We start from the raw sequence: 17644 nt of genomic DNA, 5'->3' as shown, positions 1-17644 counted from the left end.
AAATATTCTGATTTTAACTGGACAGTAAGGATGCAGATACACTCACCTTCCAGCAACTGTGTGGTCTTGTGGCTGGGCCGCAGCAGTGTTCCTCTGTGAACGGCGCAGTGACCCCCCTGGATTGGAATTAGGCCGGTTGGACATTGGCACCTCTCTCCTGAAGGGACATACCCTTTCTAGACACTACCATTCACTGTAATAAAGGAAAAAGAGACCACAAAAGAACATTAACAAAATACAAAGACCACCCTTAAACCTGCACCCTCTCACCATCACCACCAAGTTGTCTGTGGTTTAAAATAAGCTGCCGTCTATTGAGATTGCGTATCATTGAACCACAGGTTCACCACTCTGGCCCCTTTGAGATGATCAGTGGCAAAACTTTCTCAAGACTGTACATGAAGATACAACATCTGGGTGGGGGTTGGCAGCAACACCACATGCTAGTAACTACATCCCCTCACAGCTGAAAATCAAAAATGGGGAACTAAGAACTTTTAAAGACTTTATGCTAACTATATTACTGTGGCCCAATATGACCCATTAAAAATAACTAAATCATAGCACAGAGCACAGTTCGTGTTCCTAATCTCTCAATAACAGTCATAACAAAATGTATACTTCTCTGAATAACATTCAGTAAAATACAGCAGTGCTGTTAATATTAAACCTTACTGCCAATATCAAATTTTACTGAAATGTTTTAGTTTTTCCCCCTCCCTGTGCTCCATGAATATCATCAAGTACCCTACTTACGCACAGTATAATACATTTTTACACATTGGTACCTTTAAATCTTTGTCAGAAAGCACTACTGGAACCTTTTCACATACTTAAAATCATCAAAAGGATCATTTTACAATTTCCTTACAACAGCAAAAGATTCCTTTGTGTATTATTAACCAAGGTCACAGCCTAATTAAAATAAACATACAATACGGTAGACTATAATTTAATTCTTTTCTGGTTTCAGTTTAAGTCCTAAACTAACTGCCAACAGCAATTATGCTTCAAAATGACTACAGCATTGTATAAAATTTATATATCTGATCCAGTGTGCTTAGTGTTAGGGGTGCAGTACAATCTTAACAGTTTAATTGATCAGAATAGTACAGAAGTTTTCTTTTTAACATTAGAAGTGAATGCATGTATCTAACTCACAGGAGTCAATAAAGTGACAGTACTGATAAGACAATTGATTAACTTGATCTAAACACATACAGGAAGATGATTTCATTATTTGCTAGACAAAAACCATTGAATCCCTAAATAAATATGTTTTTAATTTTCTTTTCAAAAGCATCTGACTATTTAAGTCACAAGTTAAACTATGATATCACGGATACTGATGATAAAAATACGACACACTTGCCAAGCTCACTGGGCCATGTTAGGCCTGCACTGACAGTGCATCCTAGTCTTTGTTATTCGTCCATTCTGACAACTGGTGTTCCCCACTAGAGTATAATGGTATTAGTTAAGCTCATCAAATGATTTACAGCCTCACATAGACCATCGACCCAGTTTATTTTACCACATAACTAAAACAAGAACTGAAGTGTCCGATTTTTTATACCCATGATTTACAGAGGCCTATATTTCTGACGTAGTTGTCCACCACCGACTAACGCTAGCATGTTTAGCCACTTAATATCCTAGCAAGCCCCATACATTTTAACAATACCTCCATCGTATCGGTTTATTTATACAGAAAAGCTTCACACATCCAAAAGCGAAGCTTGTGGCGTTTACATCTTGAATCTAAAAAAGAGAAAACGCTAGAAGACTTGCTAACTGCGGACCAGCAGTTAGTTAAAGTTACGCTGGCTAACGTAGCAACGGTTACACTGAAATGCGTAGTTGGCGTGCCGGTGTGTCAACCTATTCAGCTAGTACCCTAGCCAAACAAATTGTCACATTTGAGAAGCTAGCTTGTTTGGGTTACGAAACGACATAATGCTTACTAAATGGCAAATACGCCCCTCCAACTGGCGAATAACGATCGGGTTCATCCGAAATTAGCTTCACGTCGAAAAAAGGCAACATCGACAAGACCCGTCTTTCGACAGCGGTTTAATGTAATAAAGCTAGCAGGCTACAAGTAAACTAACGCAAGCTAAGTTGGCAGTCAGATTGCCAGGACACACAGCTCTGTGTACGTGTACGCGCGTGTGTGTGTGTGGTGGTGGTGGGGGCTGACAATCAAGTTTAGAGAAAAGAGAAATACGTTTGTGTTTCGTAAGCAAGCTCACCGTCTACGATTGATGGGGGTAAATAAATCCAAAATACACAACTGTCACCTAGACATGTAACGACGCTGATACAGTTCTACACTCTCCATGCAATTGTCAGCGCGAATTGTTATGTACAGACAGACTCCCAACTAATGTTGGTAAGCTATAAGGATGGCTAACAATATTTTCTGAGCTGACTTAAGGCCAGTGCCTCCCTCTCACTACTACAGCGCTGGCTAGCCTTTTAGCTACTGTTAGCCAGGAAGACAAGTTGACCACTAACAAACAGCGTGCCAACACAGCACATGGTTCTTGTTAAGACTTGGGTAAATGGGACACATAACGCCAAACAACTCATTCAACTACCGTTAAAGTACCTTGCTCAGAATTCAAAGCGTCACGGCTAGGTTATCATTAGCAAGCTAATACTAGCCTAGCCACAGCGAGGGTTTCTTCAATGACCGTTCTCTCGCAAACAGTAAGCTGACAAAAAAAATAAATAAACAGCCGGCTATTGGCTTTAAAATACCTCGCTGTTTTCAATTAAGCTGGGAGCCGAGGTAACACCACATTACTAACCCCGTCGAGACCGAATTAGCAGCTACAGGACTGTCGCGCAGCTTACGATGTTTAATCAAACAAGAGCGTTATAGCTGTTACCAGCTAACCTTGGCATGCCAGCTAATTAACGTTAGCGAGCCTTGTTGTCGATGGCTAACATTTTGCCAGCTCGACAGGATGGTTAAAATGATTTGTGTTGAAAACAGCGTTTTTGGCAACACCGCACCAATTCAGTGTTTATGATAAAGTTTTGATCAAAATTTCCCAAACATTAACAAGTTGTCTAGCTAGCAGTTAGCAAGTAAACGCTAACTAGCAAAAAGAAATGGCCCCTGATACCTTTAGACACAAAAAAAACAGGAAAGCAGGACCGGGATTCGAGTTATTTTCGCAACACCCATTCTTCCGATGTATTTCGAGGTTAAATACTGTCAAAATCCCAAAAGACTACAGGTTTAAATGTCAGTGAAAATGTCTACCTTTTGGTATAATGTTGTTACCTATTTGTTCCAGTGTTGTAGTTGTAACAGACAGTGCACCAGCTCCTCTTTTCTCTCTACCACTGCTAGTTTCACATCAGCTGAGGGGCCTACAACCGCAATATACCTCCGCGTGATTCATCCGCTCCGGGACTAGTTTTCTCCTTATTTTCTGTATCTGCTTGCTTTCAGTCAACAAAGCGAGCGCGAGCACTGGATCGGCTGCTCTTTCGAAACAAAGCGACGGGTTTCTAATGAAGACAATTCAACTATTTTTGTAGGCATCCAGAGACAGTCGCTGAATCACTGAAGTCATCGGTAACATTAGCTTGTCATAAATATTAAGTATCAATCCGCTGGGTCGTGACCCCCCTCCTCCCCCCTTCAACAGACATATATGTAAAATTAATATGCCCCGCATAACTTTTTGTTATTACCCAACATCAATGAAAAAGCAATCGGTCCGTTTCATGAGTCGTTGTGCAAAGACAGTTTTAGTTGCTTTTTAGTTGTCATGGCAACATTTTTTGCGTCCAAAATGGCGTCTTTGCTTGGGGATAGACTGTTTGAAATTAGTGGTCAGGGTCCGCCGCCTCAAAAGGATTTTTTTCAACTTGTCATTACCAAAAACGAGGTTATGTATTATTTATATAACAGACTTTCGAGGAGTAACTGTATAAAGCGTGCTTATAAAAACAATCCCTCTATTTGAGGCTAGCTTAATTTTCACGTTGTTATTTAGCTTTAAATATGGCTTTGCTACTATTTTCTAATATTTATGCTTAACAAATAACAAGCTAATAGCAATATGTTTTAGTAAAATCATTTGCCCTGTTCCAGTAGCATATCGGCATCTTGTAGCCACTACTTCAAGAGAGTCTCCTGGATTAAAGTCTTGAAGTCCCATCTTTGTTTTTCCCCTCTAAATTTAGGTAATACTAACCTCATGGAGGATTTCTTTGCGACTTGAATGCAGAGGTCTTCCCCCAAATCAGCAGAAGACATCTCATCAGGACTTCCAAAACGATAAAACTCTACAGTGTAAGTTTTCTTCATCGAAATCATCACTCCCACTTCCATGAAGTTCTTGATAATATTCTTTTCTAACCTATTTCTGAATCTTGTTTGGGTTTATAATTTGACATAGAAAGGGCTGTGTTTGTCGACTTATCATCTGCAGATGAAGTCGGTGCTGTTTTTGGGCAAAGGATCCTGGATTACACAGCAGCACTGTGCCAAGGAAAGTTTGATTACCTGGAGCGTTTACCTGATGACATCATGCTCCGAATCATGTACTGCCTCGAGCTGAAAGACACGGCACTGCTGGCACAGACGTCACGCAGATTCAAAACGGTGAGGACAACGGTAAAGTACTGGATTTGTTCGATGATACAGAAATAATGCTTTAGTGTCTATTGTTTTTTTCTTGTGTTCAAATTCATTTGTGTTCACGTGTATGTTGTGCTGTGCTCTAACCGGATTGTACCAGCTCTTCAGCTCTGAGAAGTTTTGGGAGCAGACTGTGAGGAACTGCGCTGGGTTTAACAGGGACATTGAGGACATAGCCAGTGCCATGGGCTGGAAGAGCACCTTTCTAACTTTTTTCCACAACAGTGATGATAAAAAACAGCAGTAAAATATATATTCAAAAACAAACCCTTTTATTATTGTTGCAAAACAAGTAAAATCACACTGGCTCATTAGCAAACTAAAAAAGACTTCAGTAATGAATGAGGGCTTTTGTGTGTGTGTGTGTGTGTGTGTGTGTGTGTGTGTGTGTGTGTGTGTGTAAAAATGTTGTGAATATTCTCCAAAGGAAGTCACTACTTTTGCATTACAAAGGAAACTCTTGCTTGCAAGTTTTGTTTTGTTTCAAAGAGTGTGCGTTGTGTAAGATTCCTTGTAAATGACATTAAATTGGCACTTCATGTCTGGATGACAACCTGGTGAAATTAAAATGTAAACAAACTTACAGAAAAATACATAAGCAACTGAAGTCCTGCTGACATCATGTCATACTTCCTGTTTACATTTGCTGGTGAACTGCTGGCTGCGCCCTCTGCTGAAAGCCCTCAACCGGCCTCCGCTGTCTTTGCATACACAAGGCAGCCTGGCTTTCTGTGGGATCACTGAAGCAGCCAGCAGAGGGAGCAATGTCACAATAAAAACGTCAAAATGAGTCAGATGACAGGAGGAGGAGGAGGAGGGAAATCAAGTATGTAAAGGTAACGTGTGCAAAACAAGTGCTGTAGTTCTGGTTACCATATCAAGGCCTAAAAGACTCCAACTTACTTATTCTGGATTAAAAGCTTGTACATATACGTGTGTAAGGACATCTGACACAGCAGTCCTACCTACCTCTCCTGAAACCTGTACCAGCAAGCTACAGTAACATAAGACAAAGGTATGCACTGTTTTTCTCTGTTTACAGGTACTTTAGAATCAGAGCTGGCATGTTATAGTAAATTTTAAAAGAATAACATAATACAGTCCTACTGTCATGTAAGAATGCCAAAAAAAGAAACAAAACCTAAGTAAGCCCTTGTGTTATAACAAAAAGTAGAACACGTGTTAAACTGCAGGTAGTTTAACATAAATGACTGCGCCTTCCTGCAATATCAAATATTTCTGTGGCCAAATGATAGCTGTGTGCTGGAGTGATCTGACATGACAGCATACAGCCCTGAATGGTGGGTACCATGACCTATTATTAGCCCCTGACACCGCCTTCTCAGCTGAGTCTGGTCTAGGAAAAATATTCATTACGTAACAATAAAGAATCTGTCTCCCAGACCCACTTCCCAAATACCACAGCAACAGCTAGGCCTCACTCTGAGGCACAGAGACATCAGCCACATCCATTTGATTACTGACTTGGTGTAGGGCTGTGTGGGGTTTTTCATGCTTATCCATTTACTGCACACATTCACAACACCACCCCTCCTTCTCAGTTCCTCTTTGTGGGTCAGTGATGCAGCGGGAGTGACGCAGCAGTAGCAGCAGCCTCCAGAAGGCAACTTCGCACAGCAGGAACCGGGAACCTCTGCCAGAGCCATAGTCCACAGACGGCAGTGACGAAGGGAAAGTGGTAATGACCTGATCCGGGCTAGAGGAAGAATGGGAGCTGGGTAGTCGCTCTCCTCCTTCTAAACAAACACCAGAGAGGCTTCCACAGCGAAGGGACAGGCCCGGCAAGACCTTCCACACAAACGTTTTGGTAGGCATCTCAAAGTACGAGTGCTTGTTGCAGCAGCAACATAAGTTGTCCAAGGGATGAATGTCTTTGTATGCTAAAGAGTGTGAATGCTTTGAGAATGAGAATGAGGCCTACTCAGCCTTCTGCTGCAGTCTTTTCCTCTCAGCCTTTTCCCCGAAGAGCGTCCCTGCAGGCCGCAGCTGAGCTCACTGAGCATCAGAGGCGAAGAGGCCTGTTAACTTTGTCCTATGGTTTTAAACACATCCTAGCTGTAATGTCAGGGTTATGTTTACAAAATACCAATATGAGCACAGAACTTCCAGTTAGGACAGTTATTTTCTTTCTTATAATTTGCAGGCCTCTTTAAGCTTTAGCTTGAGACCTAACCTCGTAAATCCCAAAGCAATTGTGCCAAGCAATAAATTTAAAAAAAAAACCCTAATAAGGGTATCTAGGCTGTTCATACAGATGAGTTATTATTTAGGTTAAAACAATAAGAAGACCACAAAATGGGCTTTTTCTCATAAATAAGAAATGATTCGTTTTTCCAGCATCAGAATCTGCTGTCAGGTTTTACGGAGGAGAAAACCTGAAATTAGACACAAACTACTAATATATACTGAAACCAGGGTTTTAATTTGACGTCTAATATCTCTTTGCTGTGAATTCGAGAACCACACAGGCGCTAACTAAAACAACAGGTGGCTGCTATGATTGGACAGAGATGTCATACCAGGAAGGAAAATATAAATACATATATGTATATATGTCTTGACAGTTCAAGGCAATCGTGATCAAAAATTATCTGTTTGATGTACCGCCCACTTTGTGACATGCAAATCTCGATAAGCTTATTTAAAAAAGCTTATAAACTTGTCTGACCAGTAAGAAATTGATGCTGTTCTTCCTCTTTTCAATATCTTGCAGTCTATAAATATTAATTAAATGCAGCTTACTGAAAAAGAGCTCTTAATGGTTTCTGCACACAGTGGAATCACACGTGTCTATTGAAAAAGATGGTGGCAAACAATAACCTAAATGGTCTACATGGATTAGGTTTAATTTGTTATACAGCAATAAATGTCTAGCCATTCTAATCTCCATCTTTTTATCATCAAGTTATTTCTTACTCTCAGTATGGGGACTTACTGATACACTACAGTGATGCAAAAAATGCCTTCATGGTAGCGATGATTACTCCAGTTTTAGCACGTTATGGGCCGGATTAAACGCTCCTAGCTTTCTTAGTCCAGAAGAAGGCTTAAGTAGTGGTGAGAGTCTAAAAACAAATGTATTAAACCACCTTCCCTCCCAGAAATGATGCCAAATGAAAGTGAAATCATTTTTACCGCTTTTTCATTACACTCTGGTGCTTTCCAAGAGCAGCCTCCGCAAACCGTTAACTTTATTTCATTTTCATTTTTTGTACACGTGTTTTTGTGACCACCTTATTCTGTTTAAAGGTTACTTTGACATGTAGTAGTTTTACTGTACGGTGTAAGGCACAGACAATCAAAGCAAAACAAGGTTACTGTGTAGACTTATTTAAATGCAGATTTAAATGCATCCATGCACACAAATTAACTTCTTCCCACCAAAGCAGGGTTCTCTCATTCACATGCGTGAGAGCGAGTAGATAAGAACTTCTCACAGAATGGGCGGATAGTTTGACGCTGCATGATGAAGGTCAAACGAACCTGTAGGCTGACTCTGCTGAGAGTCAGACCAGAGAATACAAAGTAAACTTTACAGTAACACACGCTGTAATTATGGCGTTTTCACCACAAAGCATTGTTCAAAAGCCTTAAAGGATCAGTCTGATCCAAGCATGAACTAAAGTGTCCAACCAATACCACTATCATTTAGGGGTTTTTTTTTCCTTTTGGTGTCAGGCAGTTTGTGTCTTCATATACATAAACTTTACTTTCTTTGCTTTACAAAGGTTAAAAGAAAACATCATCATTCCGCTGTCACTCTCAAACTGACTGCTTTTCTAATTTTTACTCTGAATCAAACAACTAATCCACGTTTTAATGTTTGCTGCTACAGTAAAAATATGTTTAATCTGTCTTTTTGTTGCTTTACACTGTAAGTTCACACAAGCAGATATGTAGATGATGATATTTGAAAAGAAAACTGAACAGCGATGAGCGGAGGGCTGCGTGCCACGCCACCCAGAAATGGTGGCTATTGTGTGCATTCATCAAACCAAATTAATGTCATACAGCAAACACAAAAAGGGGGCAGCAGTCACGGCTGTTAAGATTTTAAAGTTCGGTCTTTTAAGTGTGGAAAGCACAAACACTTAATGAAGAAAACATTCCCCCCTTCAGGGCGATGAGTAAGTGCATGCATGGTGATACAGCACCTGCCTCATTTCTGTCTTTTGAACTAAATAGTGCCATAAAAATGAAAGCTTTGATGCTTGCTGTTTGTTAAAGTGGATCTCAGTCAGGATGAGGAGGGCACAGTCATATGACTCCACTCTCAGCCACGTAAATAAAACAGTGCTTCCGTCCTTAGAGGCTAGTGAGAAGCTCACAGAGCCATGTCGTGTTTAGCTTCCTCCCCTCCCCCTCCTCGTCTGCATTGCTGACGCATCTGCTGCCGGTGCATCAATCAGCAGCTTCTATGTAGGTATAAGCAGAGTCTCCGCTGAAAGCGGGACTCTCTCTTAGCTTTGCATCCGGTTTGCATGCTCGATGCAACTGTGAGAAAAAGCATTGATGAACATCTGTCCGCTGACTAACAAAGCTACACAAATAGGACAGTGCCATCTTCTCTTAGCTTGTGCATTACCTAACCACAGTGACTGCGTAAGCACAGACGAAAACCTTTGGTGTAATGTATTGCTGCACTGGCAAAGACAGACATAGTGTAGCGTCATGCATTTAAGGTGCATGCTCTTTCTAAGTGGGCTGGAGATGATTTTATGTCATGCATTTTTGGTCAACATCGAGCTGCATCGAGATCCCGCTGGTGCGGTGCTGGGGAGATTTAATAGATCGTCTGCTGTACAGCAGAGGAACCCTTCACTCTATGCTGCTAATAGCAATGCAGCTCAGCGTTTTCTCTGGCGGTGCATTCGAGTACAGAGCTGGTGTGTGATGTAGCACCCTGCATCTCTCCGCTCTCCCTACAACCCTCTGCCATGCTTAATAAAAGTTGCCGCTTCCTGCTCAGTGGCTCCAGAACGAAAGCTTCAGTTGCCCAGCCAGCACAAAAGCAGACCAATAGTCCGATTTAGCTACACGCTGCTTAAACCGTGAGTTATTCCTATAGCTTGTAGCAGGACAGAAGAGGGACAGCCAGAGGAGGGCAGGGCAGATCTAGCCCAGGACTTGGGCTGCATGGATAGAGGCGAAGGACGTTGGAGCCGGAGTCATCTTCATACAGAGAGGGAGGGAGAGGAAGAAAGACGTCAGAAAAAGCTCTGCTTCTGACAACACCACTGTTCAGCGACCATCATAGAAAAAGAAAACTACTTTCGCCTTGGTCTCACGAAACTGTTTTTCATGTATAGTTTGGTATACACGGGGCTGTAGAAAAGGGATACTGCATGACACTGCTTCCTGTTCGCCCTGCATCACTTTCTCTGATTTACTAAGGTATGTTTTGCATGATTTTTTAACCGTTTTTCTTTCTCTTTTTTTGTTTGGGGTTTTTAATTTTTATTTGCGGAAGTTCGCTTCGCACAGATGAGTGAAGTGTCTTTTGCTTTGATATTTCGCTCTTTGATTGACAATGCTGTCTGTATGCTGTACTGTCATTTCTTGGTTTGTGGTTTAGTGTGTGGGGACTTTTTCATTACAGATGTAACAAAAATAATTTCACTTTGTCTTTGAAGGTAAACTAAAGTTGGGGTGTGGCAAATTCATAAGCCCTGATGAGAAATTCTAATTTCCGCTCAGCATGTGATGGGAATAAATCCGAGAAAACTCATACAAAATGTGGAAAAAATGAATGCGGTGAAGTAGAATAACGATGCAGAGGAAAGGATGAAACGCTTCTGATGAAGCACAAAGTACGAAATTAAAACAAATGCGTGGCACATCACTTGCGCTAGGTGAGAAAGTCCATTTTTTTTTGCTGCAGACAAAGACACACAGACCAATACACAGACACAAAGTACATTCAAGCCGAGACAAAGGCAAACCTCGATTGCTCTGCAGATTGCTGCGCGGTGCAGGTTCTCAGAGAGGGCAGCTTGTTTGTGGGAGAGAGAGGGGACCGAATACTCGGACGGCTAATACAGTCACTTGCCATCCAGCTGAATCCCAATAAGAGCTGCGCCATAGCATGTTGCCATGACAACAGAGGCCTGTCTGAGAAAGACGGCAGCAGGGTGGCTGTGTTTCATCAGTCTGGGATGCTTTAAAGACTGGCGGCCATATTTGTTGCACGAGAATTCAAAAACAAAACAAAACGTAAACAAAAAATACCTTCGGTGATAAATCACCTGCAGTCCCGGGAGTAAAGAATACCGGTCGTTCACAACAGCAGGCTGCCAAATGGTGCGCACCACTGGCAGACATTAACAAAACGTGACACAATATCAGATATCAAACTGAACTGTGAATTTAAAACAGAGCTAACCGATAAAGATGGCTGGCGTGTAGATAAAAACATATTAAACTCCTAAAAAAAAGGATCTAATGCTAATTTGTACAATCATCACTGCGCGACTTTCAATGCAGCCACAAAGATGAAAATAGCATCAATGTAAAGTGGTGACCTCTGAGCTTGACTTGCAAAAGGCGTGATGATTCAGCACTTGCAAGTGTAAGCTGAGTGTGCTTTAGCAGATACAGTCAGCGCACTGTGTAACACATGCTAAATGCCTCAGTAACGACTCATCCCTGACTCTATATGAGTAGGCCACAGTTAACCCGTCATCCTCTTTCAAAGTCAGAATTAACTTCATCTAGGGTTTGCAGATTGCAGATCGCGTTAAGTCATTATCAGAATCAAATTAATCCATAAACGCTGGATTGGCAGCGTTCAAAAATACCAGTCTGTACAATCAAGGCCGCCATTAGCTCCAGTATGCGGAAACTGAAAGGCATTTCCTCAAGAGTAACTACTGCATTACTGTTATCAATGCATTATCAATTTTATATACTAACACATGCAATAAATAAGCTTTTCATAGCATTGTTTATGTTAGTTGCCCTTAAACGAGGTATTGATGAATAGTTGGGAATTAAAAGCAACCTTTGGTGCCTGCACAACAAACTGAAAAACAAAATGGGAGCATATGACTCATAACTCTATGGGTAACATTCATATATTAACTTTAAGACCAAAGCAAAACAAACCAAAAACAACAGGCAGTCATGATGACTGTACAACTGGTCTTTGTGTTGTGCACCGCTGTGGCATCACACTGACTGGATTACCATTCAATTTATTCATCATTAATTACAACTAAAAACAAAAAGGGCCGACTGTTTGAGAATGCCAGGTGCACCAGCTGTCAACCATTAGGTCATTATAGATTCAGGATTTTTTTTAACTGCAGCCATTCCGCCAAATTTTTAAGCCGGTCTCTTTGGTTTTAGCTCATATTTAAACGCAGCCTTTGAATAAAAATGCTAGCTCGCAGTACTTCTATGCGGTTGCGTGACACACTCCCACCAGAGCACTTTCTAGTACAAACTATAAGCCACAAAGCAGCTCCTCTGCAGCCTTTGCTGTAGTAGCTTACAGTTGTCACTTAAAGCTCAAATTTCCATTCCTTGAGTAATTACTCACACCCTCCCTATTGCTGCACCGTCTAATGATTTACAGCCTGAAATAACAAAGTGCATTAACAGTTACGTGTGCCCGACATAAAAAGGGAGATTAACTTTTAAAAATGTGAGATTAAAGAGCTCTTCTACAGACGAGAAGCACATCTGGGATTAAGCAGAAGTGATTTCAGAGAGCAACACAGTCTTAAGACAATTCAGCCACAGTTTATAGGTCTGATATTTCAATGAGCCTACAGTTTGCATTAAAGTCATTGTGTAAGCCATTTTTGAATTGTTAGAAAATTACATTTTATGCAAAATGCAAGTGAAAATATAGTTTCTTGAGTCAGAAGTGTTCACCAGCTTGTTGACATTAGAGCTCATGTGCCAGGACATTACTGCCATCTAGTGTTAAATCACACAAAGAGCTTGATAGCTTCAAATAATACATGTACACACTTCACTCCTGAGTCTTCTTTTGGAATTCAGATTCTCTGTTTCGCAAAACTCTAATGTGATTATTTCTCGTCCTATGTTTAGATGACTGTGGTGTCTCCATGCCCTCACAACCTGATGGATAACGCTCACCCTCAAACTGTGCTTAGCAAGCTTAATGAACAGCGTTTACAGGGCCTCTTCTGTGATGTTACCATTGTGGTGGAGGATGTAAAGTTTCGGGCCCACAAGAACATACTGGCAGCCTGCAGTGGGTACTTCAGGAACGCTCTGACGACTTCTGAGCCATGGAACTCCAGCCAAGTGCTGGAGCTGATGGACCTTAAGTCTGAAGTGTTTGCCTGTATCCTCAACTTCATATACTGCTCGAAGGTGACATCATCTGATGCAGAGGACACCAAGGGTGTCGTAGCAGCTGGAAGAAGACTCGGAATTGCTTTTTTGGAGAAGCTCGCAGAACAAGAGAGACAGGATGAATGTGTTAAACCAGCAGATTCTTGCACTGCCCCGGTGTCTGAAAAAATAAAGAAAGCACCTCTTGGGCTTGAGGAGGTAGACAGCAGCAGAGGACCACGCATCACCAATGCCTTCTCAATCACTGAAGTGTGTCCTGGAAACAATCCTTTCACCCCTCTGGATCAAGCAAACAGAGAGAGGCAGTCACCCGACTTGGGTCAGCTCCCATCAAGTTGTTCTACAACATCCTGCTTCAGCGGGAACAATGAGACTACCCACGCCCTCTCCGAGCACTCATATGCAGTATGCAAATCCACTGAAGGCAAAGATAGCAGTCAGTGTGACAGCAAGAAGGTCTGTAAGCCAGCTGTACCACAGCCAAAGCAACTCATTTACAGGAATATAGGACCGCTTAAAAAGCGGCACAAGCTGAGAAGCATTTTGGGTAAAAGCATGCTTCCGACACCAGCCGAACCAGAAACCGACAAACCAAATACAGTGACCCCCACATTTACTGACGGTGCTACTGCAACACCTGCCACAGTTATGACCCCGCCTCCGCTTTTTTCTGAGGCAGAAAAAAGCATAGACACAGGGCCACCTATGGCCACAGACACAGCTCCAATGGAGCTGGGTCCGCCAACACTTTCCCCTCAGACAGAGGACAGTATATCAATCTATGGCTGTGAGCACTGTCCGGAGATATTCACAAATAAAGCTCTTCTCACCATTCACTCAGAGGTACATAAAAAGCGTTTTGTTAGTCATTTGTTTTGCAAGTTTTGCCACAGGAAGTTTATACACCTCAAACGTCTGCGCAACCATGAGCAGGTCTGTCCTAAGGCTTTGAGAGGCCCACCTAAACTAGATGCCAGGGATAGCTCAACCAAAGAGGTGGATCACCATTCCGATGACGGATCAGAAATGGAAACCAACATATCCCAGCCTCCTCCCACCGACCTACCAAGCCCTCACACCCCAGAGCCCCTTCAAGTGGACCAATCAGAGCCTCCACACGATGAGAAGCCAATGAAGATATATGGTGGTCAGAGGAGATATAGCTGTAGTGTGTGTAAACGGGTTTACGTCACCCTATCCAGTCTAAAGCGGCATGAGAATGTACATTCCTGGCAGAGGGCCTACCCCTGTCATTACTGTAACAAAGTATTTGCCCTGGCAGAGTATCGCACTAAGCATGAAATCTGGCACACAGGTGAACGCCGCTACCAGTGCATTTTCTGCCTGGAGACATTCATGACATACTATATCCTGAAGAACCATCAGAAGTCCTTTCATGGCATTGATCCCAGTCTGTCTGTTAAGAAAAAGTCTGCAAACGGTGGGCTAAAATCCAACATTTATCCTCTCAAACTCTACAGGCTTCTACCCATGAAGTTTAGAAAAAGACAATACAAGACGTACAGTCACACGTATTCAGAGAGAGCTGAAGGAGGTGATCAGTCTGCAACAGACAGTAACTCTGTTATCCCTCAAATTGAAGAAAATGGTCTCAACAGCCACTCTGACACTGCTTCATTCCCTCTGACGTTCATGGCAACGACAAAGATGATTTCACCTGTCATGCCTCGCATCAGCTTTGACAAGCCATGTGACCAGGATGGCGACCAAAATCTAAACAGTGAGGTGGAAATTCGAGGGGCCACAAGAAAAGAGGCAGAAAACAGAGGTCCACCCTTCTTTAGCTATGACGGTTCCTTTTCTGTGCAACCCCATGCAGAATCTCCTGCAGGTTACAAAGATAATCCATCTCCGTTAATTAACTCAGAGCACATGAGTCATAATATGCCCTTCTTAAAGTCCTTGAACACTGTTAAAAAGCTAGGTGAGCTGTCAGCTTCTGCCAAAAGAGTCGAGGACATGACCAAGGAGATCCTTCAATCGCACACAGAGAATTTGTTGTGTGATAAAACATTGGGGGCAAAAACAGAAACATACATCGCTAAACCAGCATGCCCAGGTCCATCTTTTGACAGCGATGCCATGCCGCTGTGTCAGATAACAGTCAAAATTGGCAACGAAGCCATTATCCGACGCCAAATCAAAGGATCGAAACTATTTCCCAGGAAAAAAAGGAGAATTCGAGAACTGAGTGTGGAGCAGAGCCCAAGCCAGTGCCCTCTAACAAGGGAAGACTCAGAGAGTCCCAGGCTCCGCTTCAGACCAGAAGTTGCTGCCACCAGAGAGCCAGAGGCATGCGATGACCCGTCTGATTGCGAGGGAGCAGATAAGCTCTGGCGCCCCTACTATTCCTATAAAGCTAAAAAGAAAAGGAAGAAGCTCAGATATAAGCACAGAAAAGCCATGTTTCACCATTTTTCTGAAACATCAGTAGATAGAACTGCTGCTAGCGAGGCCCACCTGGAAAGAAGCAGTTGGCTGAGAGAAGAGAGCGTGTCGGTGAGCAGCACGAGGGTGAAGCACAGCGTTGGCAAGAACTGCAGCCCAAGGGCCACGTACAACTGTGAGATCTGTGACAGCTCTTTTATCACGGAGACCGGTCTGAGGGCTCATGTCATTGGCTCTCACCCCTGTTTCTGTCGAACCTGCGGTAAACAAGGCCCCCCCAGTGAGGCGCCCGCCGGCCGCGATTACATCTGCAGCAGCTGTATGGAAAATGGCTCCTGCTTCGATAACACACCCCAGAGCCCCAACCGAGAGAAAAGGTACCGCTGCTCCTTCTGTCCCCAGCGCTTTCTCTACCTCGCCACGAAGAGAAGCCACGAGAAAAAACACAAGGAAGCGAACGAGGAGGGCTACACTTTTGACGACTTCGCACCGTGTTCGAAATACTCTGCACACCAGAGCGAAGCCAACAGACAGGCAACCGTCAAAACAGAGGACAGTGACAATCACGGGGCGACGAACATAAAACATGAAAGAGTGGAAGGGGAACATTTTTCCGTTGATGAGAATCAGCCTAAAACTGAGGAGAAAACTGACTTAACGACTCTCCATCAAGATGTGTCATATTCCAGCATTAAAAGCCCGTTATCACCTTGCACTGACCCACTGTTTTCCCTTGCAGCCTCAAAGCTGAAACACAAAATACCAAAAAAGAGGTTAAACACACAGCATTCAAGTCACCTGGTTTCAAAAAGGCAAGCGTGCGACAGAGACAGTGACAGCAACACGGACGCTGTGACGGGACCAAGAACGAACAGTCACAGTGAACTCTTTAGAAGAAATGACTCTGATTCTAGAGGTGCCCACATTTCCATGCACAAGCCAGAGAAATGGGTGTGCAAAGAGGAGCCGTTTTTTTAAAGGTCCATGAGGACTGCAACCAGCTACAGGGAAGATTAAGGAGAAAAGAAAAAAAAAAGCAATTTGGTTAGGGAACATAGGATTTGCAATGTTGTATTTGCAGCTTAGAGTGTTTGAAGGGACAGCAAACAGTAAACATGATGATCTAATTATCCATGTAATCTCTTCCCTCCTAAACCAGACTCAGTAAGCTTTTGTTCAAGTTTTTTTTTTGTTTCTTGCATAATATAGGACCTCTTGACACAGACTGTATTTTGTCCATTGTCTATGCATGTAAGGTAGACTCAGTGACATGACAGAAAGCTCATGGAAACAAAATAAATAAATACAACTACTGGTGATATTTCTTCAAAACGATGTGCAATATCAAAGCAGAGAGACAAAGTGTTGGAAAATATGTAAAATCCGTCTAGTCTTCACTTTTCTAAGCCTGGAGAAAACCATATGAATTTTCTGACTGTCACCTTTCTGAATCTCCCTGTCAGCTAGCTGGACATGGCGAGTTGCACTTTATAGGTAGACTATGCTAATTTGTTCATTTAATACTTTGGATAAGTCGATTTCAATTTAAAGCACCACTGATGTAATTTCAATTTTTGAATTAACTCATTGCACCACTGAGATTAAACTTAATACTTTTGTGTGTTTAATATGTATAAAACATGTAAAATTATTTAAATAAATACTGTTGGATATTCTAAACTGTTACATCCTGTCCTGCTTTGGCCAAAACTATAATAAAGGCTTCACCATTGTTTCATAGCATAATCTACGCCTAAATGCTAAAACTTGGTGAAACTAATTATAACTGAGGAGCTAGAAAAACATAGTGTTTAAGTGTGGTGGATGTTTTTAGGCAGAAGGATTTAAGCAGGCTTATTGGTGCAAAGCCTTCTTCCATCAAGCCACGAGATGGTTGTGCACTCCTCATGGGTCCTCGGGGACCTGCACACCATCTGAAAAGTTAATTCCCTGTTTTCTTCCACACAAACTGCATCTGTTTTTAAGAGTTTAGGCTCAAGACACAATTTCCAGATGTGTAAAAGAAATTCCTTTCTTCATTTTCAGGTATAAGGCACTGTTGAACACACCAATAGTAACATTGAGGCAGCCTGTCCTGCCGTAAACTTTAATGAGGGAAAAGCAGCAAATCGTGATGGCAGCGATGTGACTCCAGATCAGATTTTTCTTTTCATTTTTAAATATGTAAGTATTGCTGCATACGGCTTTGGAAATAGACCGGAT

At 42.3% G+C, this 17644-nt stretch overlaps 3 protein-coding genes across 10 annotated transcripts in view; 2 read left to right on the top strand and 1 right to left on the bottom strand.

The window, feature by feature from the left end:
• trip12 (thyroid hormone receptor interactor 12) overlaps positions 1 to 3790 on the bottom strand; it is a 28732-nt gene extending 24942 nt beyond the window's left edge. For 2 of the 6 annotated variants that reach the window (XM_085245377.1, XM_085245383.1), the window contains exons 1-2: positions 3296 to 3652; positions 47 to 193 (exon numbers count right to left, since the gene is read on the bottom strand). In XM_085245377.1, coding sequence (XP_085101503.1) covers positions 47 to 144 — 98 coding nt within the window. In that variant the 5' untranslated portion in view covers positions 145 to 193; positions 3296 to 3652. Of the gene's footprint in view, positions 1 to 46; positions 194 to 1964; positions 2092 to 2252; positions 2273 to 3274; positions 3653 to 3711 lie in introns of those variants that run through there. The other 4 variants (XM_085245380.1, XM_085245378.1, XM_085245382.1 and 1 more) reach the window with 4 other exon arrangements.
• fbxo36a (F-box protein 36a) lies at positions 3671 to 4930 on the top strand. Its single transcript, XM_085245387.1, has 4 exons — positions 3671 to 3908; positions 4207 to 4315; positions 4455 to 4627; positions 4764 to 4930. Exons 1-4 carry the CDS (start codon positions 3789 to 3791, stop codon positions 4908 to 4910), a joined length of 549 nt encoding a protein of 182 aa, XP_085101513.1. The 5' UTR covers positions 3671 to 3788; the 3' UTR covers positions 4911 to 4930.
• Positions 4931 to 5462: 532 nt separating this feature from the next.
• On the top strand, positions 5463 to 17101 carry zbtb38 (zinc finger and BTB domain containing 38). 3 transcript variants are annotated; one of them, XM_085245384.1, is made up of 3 exons: positions 5463 to 5678; positions 6226 to 6491; positions 12743 to 17101. In XM_085245384.1, exon 3 carries the CDS (start codon positions 12743 to 12745, stop codon positions 16397 to 16399), a length of 3657 nt encoding a protein of 1218 aa, XP_085101510.1. In that variant the 5' UTR covers positions 5463 to 5678; positions 6226 to 6491; the 3' UTR covers positions 16400 to 17101. The 3 variants fall into 3 exon arrangements, with proteins under 3 accessions (XP_085101510.1, XP_085101512.1, XP_085101511.1); XM_085245386.1 differs by lacking the exons at positions 5463 to 5678; positions 6226 to 6491 and adding an exon at positions 6558 to 10536; XM_085245385.1 differs by lacking the exons at positions 5463 to 5678; positions 6226 to 6491 and adding an exon at positions 6559 to 10078.
• The last annotated feature ends 543 nt before the right edge of the window (positions 17102 to 17644 follow it).

Source organism: Mchenga conophoros, linkage group LG14 (genome assembly GCF_057382185.1).
Source record: "Mchenga conophoros isolate Kocher_MC1m ecotype Shallow Benthic linkage group LG14, M_conophoros_male_GT1.1, whole genome shotgun sequence".
Lineage (NCBI taxonomy): Eukaryota > Metazoa > Chordata > Actinopteri > Cichliformes > Cichlidae > Mchenga > Mchenga conophoros.
Note: the sequence above shows the minus strand (reverse complement) of the source record. Positions and strands in the feature narration are given on the sequence as shown.